This window comes from Caenorhabditis remanei, chromosome X, assembly GCF_010183535.1.
Source record: "Caenorhabditis remanei strain PX506 chromosome X, whole genome shotgun sequence".
Classification (NCBI taxonomy): Eukaryota; Metazoa; Nematoda; class Chromadorea; order Rhabditida; family Rhabditidae; genus Caenorhabditis; species Caenorhabditis remanei.
Window position 1 is genome coordinate 11,593,602 of NC_071333.1, and position 8,614 is coordinate 11,602,215.

The 8,614-nt window shown below is 39.2% G+C and overlaps 1 protein-coding gene across 1 annotated transcript; it reads left to right on the forward strand.

The window, feature by feature from the left end:
* Positions 1-5,714: 5,714 nt before the first annotated feature.
* Positions 5,715-6,050, forward strand: GCK72_024291 (uncharacterized protein; the record flags this gene model as incomplete). Its single annotated transcript, XM_053735813.1, has 1 exon — positions 5,715-6,050. The coding sequence occupies one exon, from the start codon at positions 5,715-5,717 to the stop codon at positions 6,048-6,050; it is 336 nt and encodes a 111-aa protein (XP_053579379.1).
* Between the last annotated feature and the right edge of the window lie 2,564 nt (positions 6,051-8,614).

Genomic DNA, 8,614 nt, shown 5'->3' on the forward strand with positions numbered 1-8,614 from the left:
TAGTTCTTATCTCTGCAGAGTGAAAATTCCGAATTGAACGTAAACAATTACATAAGACACGAATATGGATACTGTTTTCTAAAGCTTGTTATGTAATCACCGTTCTCCACTAGTTGTCATTTTTGCCTCAGTAAATAGAGAGATGGAGAGTCGAACAGAGAACAGAATACAAACACTGCTTGTCTAACCCCTCATTACTAGAAAAAACTGTTGGGGGTGACACAGGCGCAGACTGGCCTTCGCATTTATCAAATTTTGATTGAAAATTTCAAAAACTTACAGAATCATACACATTCACACTCAGCTCGCCAGATTCCATTCTCGCCGGGTTCATCAAGTTTTCTTCCAGATCGTAGTACTCCTCACTTGTCGTGGGAATCTTGATTTCCGGCTTTCCGTCTTTTGAATCTTTTGTCAATTCGATTGCTTTTTTGTACAAGTCCTCCGATTCTTCATCATTCTCCAACTTTAGAAGATCAATGCGATGTCCACCGTCTTTGATTTGTGAACAGATCGGGACTTTTACAGGTTTATTCACCGGAACTGACTCTGATACAGGCGACGATTCATGACTTTTATGTTCGTCTTCAAGCAGCGAAGAAGAAGTTGAGTCGCTTGAGGAATCCGAGGTGTGATTTGCGGGGTCCTGAAATGGACAATTGGAATAGAAACAATTTTAATGTTCAAATAACTCACTTCTTCTGCTTCGGGAACAGAGCTGGAGCTAGTCCCAGGAATATCATCCATTTTGAGTCAATTTTATCTGAAAATGGGAAAATTCTAGTGAATTTGTTTAAAGTTTCAAAAACAAGAAACTGTACGGTATGGGAAAAAGTAAACAAAGAGTGCGATTCCAAGATTTATTGATTTCTCAGAAAAAGGTCCGCGAACACACTCAACAGTAGCTACATCAAATACTCAAATGGCACACCATTCTCATTGAAATTTTTATTGCAATATGTTATTTTGATAATAAAAACTAATTCTAATTGAAGTTTTTATGAACCAATGCACAAAACAGTACTGAATTAGCCGATAAAAAGGTTATAAAAGAGTTTGACGTGACTATTGGTGGTATGCAGTGTTTGAGAGGGTGTATTAAGAGAGGGAGAACGTTCTCGTGTACTCGCCCGTGAGAGACGCAGGCTGCAAGAGGGAGACGAGAGAGAACGCGAGACGAGGAGGCAGCCAGAAAAAGGAGGCCCAAGGAGGAGGACGTGGAGGCCTAATGGCATGGTGTCTGCCTCCCTGAGCGGCTCATCGCCGTTTTTCGAGGACACACAAATTGTCTTAGGTCCGATGATGGAACACCATGCAATATGGTATTCTATGGATTCAGTATTCAATGGGCAACCCAGCTGACGTCACCACGTTAATTAAATTTAGCTTCAAGCATGTTCTATCAAATTGAAAAGGTAGTGTGATTAAGATTTGAAGCAATTGTGGAAGAACATCATATTTTACGGTTTTTATTCTTTAATTTGCAATGTTATTTCTATAATAATCCGAATTTTTGAGTCTGAGTTAGCAGGAACCGAAATTTGTAATAAAATGAACCATAATCAGAATCAGATACTTATCACAATTTTCCGATTCAAAGCTATTTTCAAACACAAACGTTCCTTCAAGAAAGCACTAGGGAACAAAATGGCATTTTCAAAAAAATCGCGGAATTTGAAAGAAGGAAAACGAACAAAAAGAGGGAGGAGAGGAAGGACATTTTGTGTCTCATGGAAAATAAAACGACACAAATGTGAATTGAAGAAAAAGAAACAATGAATACACGGTGACTCTGTCTTCAAAAAGACAGAAACTAAAATATTCAACACTTTATGGGATCGCATGTGTTTTATAGAACATTTATCACATAGGGAGCTTATTAAAAAGTGTATTAAAGATTATTGGGAATTTTTTGAGCTGTTTCCCGTTCGAAAATGTTTAATTTAAATAGTACTGAGACTAGGAAAAGTTGAATAAGAAGGAACATAGAGACACCTGTGTTTTCGGAAGCAATAGTAACAAAAACCAATTTAAATAAATCTGTTGCAGTCATCGTTTGTAGTAACAATAAAGAAACATCATAAGCAAAACGAAATCATACATATTGGTATAAAACTCATCTAAGTTATGTCAAACAGGTTTGGCATAGGAATGATGCGCGATAGCATCATCAACCCAGATTTTGAGGTAATAACCTTTTATTACAATAGAGAAACGGCTCAAAACCCCAACAGGCATCAAGAAAACTATAAAAAAACAGGTAACAATTACAAATAGGAATGATGGGTTTTCCTGTAACCCCGCTAGAGCCCAGAATGGCCAACTTTGCCAAAAAAACAGCGAGAAATTTCAGCGCATCAATAATTTAACGCGGAAACCTAGCGGTATACAGATATATGAGAAAAACTTCAAATGATATTTAAAATTGAGTTGAAGAAAACATGGCAGTGCCAACTGTACCAAAAAAAGAATTGTAAAAGAAGCATAGTTTATATCTCAAAAGGTTATGAGCTGTGGCCATTTTCAATTGAAACTTTCCAACTTTGACAGTGTGTCATAGTAATACCGATTGTCACATTGAGAAGATTTTTAATGTATTATACTGATCAAAAGTAGAGCTTCATTTTTGTAGTTGACAACTTCTATGTAGGGACACCCCCTAGAGAATTATTACTATTTTGAGGCAACAGTTCAACATGACACTATTTTGCACTAAAATTAGTCGATTTGAGCAAGAAATTACTGTGTCGATATTATAAATTTACGACACTGCGCCGCAAGGCTTTAAAGGCGCATCTAATGAATTTGAAATTTCGCGGAATGGTCTCGTAGTTGAAAAAGATCAAATACCGCATTTTCGAGCTTTGCAGGTCTAAAAATAAATGAAAATAATGTTTTTCGTTTCAAGACCATTTCGATCAAATTAGATGCGCCTTTAAAGCCATGCGGCGCAGTGTCGTGAATTTATAATACGTAACTTTCTCGGTAACGGATGTAAAAAGTAGTTGTACAACAAAAATTAAGTTCTACTTTTGATCTGTATGATTCATTGAAAACCTACTGGATGTGACAATCGGAATTGCCATGACACACTTTCAAAGTTGGACAATTTCCACTGGAAACGGGCATGTCCATTTCAGTTTAAGCGGTACTGTATTATTATATTATTGGACATAATATTGTTTGTAATAAGATGCGCGTAGAATCCACATGTGAAAACCCCCGAACTTTTCTGATAACCTAACACTTTCTAGAGAAAGCAAATACAAGTCAATAAATTTTGAAATTTTCGTAGAGAAAGGTCGCTATCCAACATGCGCCACAAAGGCCATTCGTCGCATGTACATTGACGGTCAAGTCGAATTTTGCAAGTTTACTCAAAGTGTTTTCAAATATGAACTTTGAACTTTCTGAGACAAGTTAGAAACGTGTAAGCACACGCTAATGAGTTTGCTCGTCCCTGAAAAATAGAATTGTTCCGGAATGTGAAATATAGTTTATTTCTGAAAACCTGAAAAAGTGAAGTTCACCGCAAATCTCGCATCACTATATCCGTTTTTTAAATTTGTAATTTTTTCAAAGAGTGAGATTGAGAAACAGCCGGGAAACAGTTTTAACATTGGATGAACAATTTTTAAAACAGGAGCTGTTCAATTACTTCAAATTCATCAGTGGTGGGAAACGTTCATGGGACATCGGAAAGTAATATTATACATATTGAAAACTTCGAGAATTTCGTTTTTTGTCAGAAGAATGCATACTACACTCCACTGAAAAACTTGACTATCTCATTTATACGCTAGTTATCCTTCATTGTGGTATTGGTCCCTCGTTTTTCTTATGACGTTCATAATAAATCCGCAGACAGGCAGAATTAGGTGAATGGGGAGCAGATGTTATTCAGAAAGAGCAGATGGTCGAGGACACACTAATACGCGATTTGTCTTTGAAGTTGTGTATGTCATTTGACTGAGGTAACATATGACACATCTTCTTTTACCAGAATGTTTTCTCACCTTTAAGAGTTTTTACACAGTATGTATAAGTGTGAACTGTTTGAGTCTTAAAAAAGTGATACGATGGTGTGAAAACGGAAGAATACAAAGAGTTGTCAGAACAAATATCTTGAGTCAACTGAGCAGATAATAAGAGCCTTCATTGAAATTTCCCCGAAAATCAAATTGCGAAAAAGAATTCAACCTGCGAAAATGAAGCTTTCTTCGGAAAAAGTCCACTGTAGATGTCGATGAGTGCTCCAACTAAATCTGAAACCCATTTTCTGAAAGAAGTTTGATTCCTGGAAAACTGGATAAAATCAAAGTAATCCGATGATTTATTCTCTCTGTAAAAAGCAAAGTTTTACGAGAAAATTAAAATTATGTACACATTTGAGTTTCGAAACATCAGCGTGATTGATAAAGCAGGTGGCAGTATTATGGTGAGGATTCCAGAAGAAAGTCAATTATGAGTGAGAAAGCGGGGATAAAGATGTTCAAAGAACTCGGGGGACAGGACACAATTTGTTACAAGAAAGGAAAACGTGGTAAGAACGGGAATTGTTTGGTTTTGAAACCGTTTGTTTGGAACATTCAAAGATCGACATGAAAAAAAGACCGAGGACAATGATTAGACACATTTAAAAACCTAGACAAAGCTAGTTGCTCAACATTACTGAATGTTGAGGTGATATCAACAAAAAAAATGAGTAAAGTATTGATTATATATATATATAATTTTTTTTCAATCCGTAGTGATAATGTTAATATTGAGTAGACATAATGGGAACCAAGGTGATGTGTGGGTGTGGGATTTCTGAAAAAGTGATAATGAGTGCACGTTTCAGCATTGATCATCTTACTGCATAAATAATATTATTGCTTCTTTGGGAGAAGAGCTTGTTCTTTTTGGCGAGCGTATGCTTCTCCATATGCGCGTTTGAGATTTTCAAAAGCTCTTATGATGGAAGAATACTCATGTTTTTGCTTATTCTTCGTACTTTTTTTGAACAAAATATTTGGATCGTTACTTATTTCGTTTACTACTGAACGGCAAACATTGGGCAGTGTTGTTGATTCGGGATTGGAAGCAGATTGGGACATTTGGAGAGCTTGGGCGTGTTTGGATTTGTTATATGGTGCATTTTTTTGTTGAGTGCGTTGATTAGACAATTGGGATCCATCCTTTTGATGACCACTGTAAAAAGTGATATATTGAATTGATCCGCGAAGTTTAGGACAACTTTGTTTTAGCAAAGGCAAGATGGGCTTTGAAAATTTTTTCGCATGGTTCTTAGGAAATAAAGTGGTGCATGCACAGCATTCAGTAGGCGTGTTAAACCGATTGGTAAGACTATGATTAGTAAGAATTGGTGGAAAAGGTGTTCGTTATTCATGCACAGTAAAATTTGAGCATAATATTTAAAGAAAAACAAAATAAATATCAAAAACATTTTTTTTAAGGAAACTTCGTATTATTTTATAGTAGAATGTTCAATTTCTGTCAGAGTTTGTACCAGTCTTTCCAGTTTAACACATCATACCGAATCCCGAGCATCACACCACGATTGTGCTGACAAAAGAGCTTTGTGAGAGAGAACAGTAACTATATCTAGATGAAGACAACGGAGTTGAGAAAGAAGATTACTATACTTAAAACAGAAGGAAGAATACGATTAGATTTGGTACCAAATCGACACTCACAGAATATGAGAGGTCATGGTATTGCGTGCATTAGTCATGATGCCGATCACTGTTTCTGCTGTACGTTTAAAATTTGTTCTCTTAAGCTTTGCAGTTTTAGGCATCAAAACATCTTGCGACTGGTCAACTGGACTCACTGCATCGATAGAGTTCGTGTTATTTGAGTCATTGCCAAACATATCGTTGGATGAACCCTGGCCGTCAATGTCATCAGAATCATCGTTGAATACAACAGAGTCAAATACGGATGATGCCACTAACTGGCTTGGCACGCTCAAGTCAGGGGATAACGAACGGTCATCAGAGACATTTTGCATTGGAATATTGACATTTGGATCCAATGGAGAGTAAGGAGAACCACCGATATAAAACGTGTCAACCGCTGTAAGAGAGAAATTTATTAACTTGTTATATTTACATAAAGATGTTTTCAAACAACGGACAATTGTCGATGTCCTCAAGAGTTCCAACGTGGGAACTTCTGTCACCATTGTTGTGTCCAATAGAATTCATATTGGGACCAAGACCAAAATCATCAGTGGTATCGAAAATACTGCGGTGGTCGGAGAGGCGGAAGCTAGCTAAATTAAAAAACTGAGGAGATTTCTTTGAAAAAAATATTGCTTACGTCCTGGACCATTGTCGGTTTCGTTGAAAACAGTCATTATATCTTGTTTCTCAGAATTCGCATACCCCATGATGGGGTCATTGATAAGAATTGGTGATTGAGGTGCATTCGAGTCGATGAGATCGGACATGTCTGAAAAAAGAGAACGGATGAGTACTCACAATGACAACATTCAACACCAAAACTCACATTTATTAGTATTATCGTATTGATCGATAAAATAATCTGGAGACACCGGCGGGACAGATGAAGTAGGCGGTTTTGAAGCATTTGACACTTTGCTATATATATCGGTGTGTTGAGGTTGTTGAGTATTAGTTGTGGATGATGATGGGACTACTTGAGCATAAAATGGAGTTCCTTGTTGTTGGCTCCCAGTGGCTATTTGATTAATTGAAGACGATGAACTCAAGGAGTTCGATGCAGTGGCTCCAGACATAGGTTGGGCGACATTGTGTGAGAGATGGCCATCTAACGAGTTCCCATCCTGAGATTGCACAGATAGTGGCGTTGATGAAACAATAGCTGCGGCATCCGAATTCTTTTCAGTCACTTTTTGCTTCTTTGCCACAGGAGCCACGTCAGTCGAATGACACTTTCTTTTCTTGAATACAGTGCTCTCAGTTCTTCCTTCTCTCAAAGCAATCATTCGTTTACGGAATCGTCCGTGAAGAGCGGGTTCCACTGAAAAATTAGTGATTAGACAATACATCTACATTTGTAAAATATCAACTCACATTCTGGATCAGCAAGAGCATCTTCCACTCCTATTTCCGCCGGACACGGGTTGTCTTCCATCTCCTGAGTTACTTTCACACAGAACTCAATGTAATTGTCTTCACAGGGAATGCCATGTCCATCTTGGAAGTACTCTTCCATTGTAAAAGAAGGAAGCGCTGCAATCTCTGCCACAGTCTCACGGAATCGTTTCGAACGCATGAGTGGTGTGATGGTGCTGATCAGTGGTGGTGGTGGCAGGCTATCGTTTGGACCGTTTTTAGCGACGTTCTCCACAGTTTCGATTATGTGTTCTGTTGCTTTTGCCGGAACCTTCACCTGCTTTGGCGGAGCTTTTGCTGGAACCTTCTCCACTACCTTTGTTGGCTGCTGTGTGCTGGCACTTTGTTCTTGTTGCTTCATACTTTCTTTAATGATTCTCACAATGTGGTCAGCCGACTCCTGTGAACCAGTTTCCACGCGTTTCTTGTGACTACGACGGCTTTTGCTTTTCTGTGGTAGTGGTGGAGGTTGAGATGAGACGCTTGCAATCGTTGCAGCAATCGTATTTGACTGTTGCTGTAGTTGTTGGTGAGCCATTTGGGGTTGATGTTGAAGCGGTTGATGCTGAACTGAGTGCTGCTGAACTGGTTGAGGACGAACTGGTTGATGTTGGACCTGCTGATGCTGCATCTGCTGGTGGTGGATCTGTTGAGTCTGAGTCTGTTGATATTGAATTGGTTGCTGCTGCACTGGTTGCTGACGTTCTGGCTCAATGATTCTTTGATGTTGTTGCATTGGCGGGTACGACTGTTGAGGCTGAACATTCAATCGTGGCACCGGTCGTTGAAGCAATTCCTGAAGTTTTTGGCATCGGGCAGCCGGCAATGGAGGTCGTGGAGGTGGAATTTGGCGTGCATCATTTTGAGAACCAGGCGGCTGACCAGCGCCATTAAGAACATCAGAATTTGGTTGGGGGCTTTGCATTTGATTCACCGCTTGACTTGGTTGTCCATTTTGTTGCTGATGGTATTGAGATGGATGCTGAATGTTCTGTAGTGGCTGATGATGCACTTGAGCTTGCTGCTGTTGTTGAAATTGGTGACTCTGCTGATGACGCTGGTTGTGCTGCTGTGGCTGTTGATATTGCATCATGGATTCCTGGTTCTGTTGGGTAGGTTGCTGGTATTGACCTGGATTGTGCTGCTGTTGAACTTGATGATGCTGGATTTGTTGCTGAGGGACTTGTTGCTGCTGCACCTGATGCTGTGGGACATGATGCTGTGGTACTTGATGTTGCTGCTCCACTGAATTTTTCTGCATTGGATTTTCCTGTACTTGGTGATGCTGTACTTGGTGATGCTGTTGTGGCTGGTGGTACTGCATCTCGACTGGCTGCTGTTGAGGATTTTGGATCTGAATCTTCTGCATTGGCTGCTGTTCCTGGTTATGCACGGAATTTTGTGCCATTTGCTGGTTCTGCTGCAGCTGCTGTGCCTGCTTCTGATACTCTTGTTGGAGCTGCAAAGTCTGCTGTCGAGCTTGTTGCGTTTCAAGCTCTCTTTCAGCC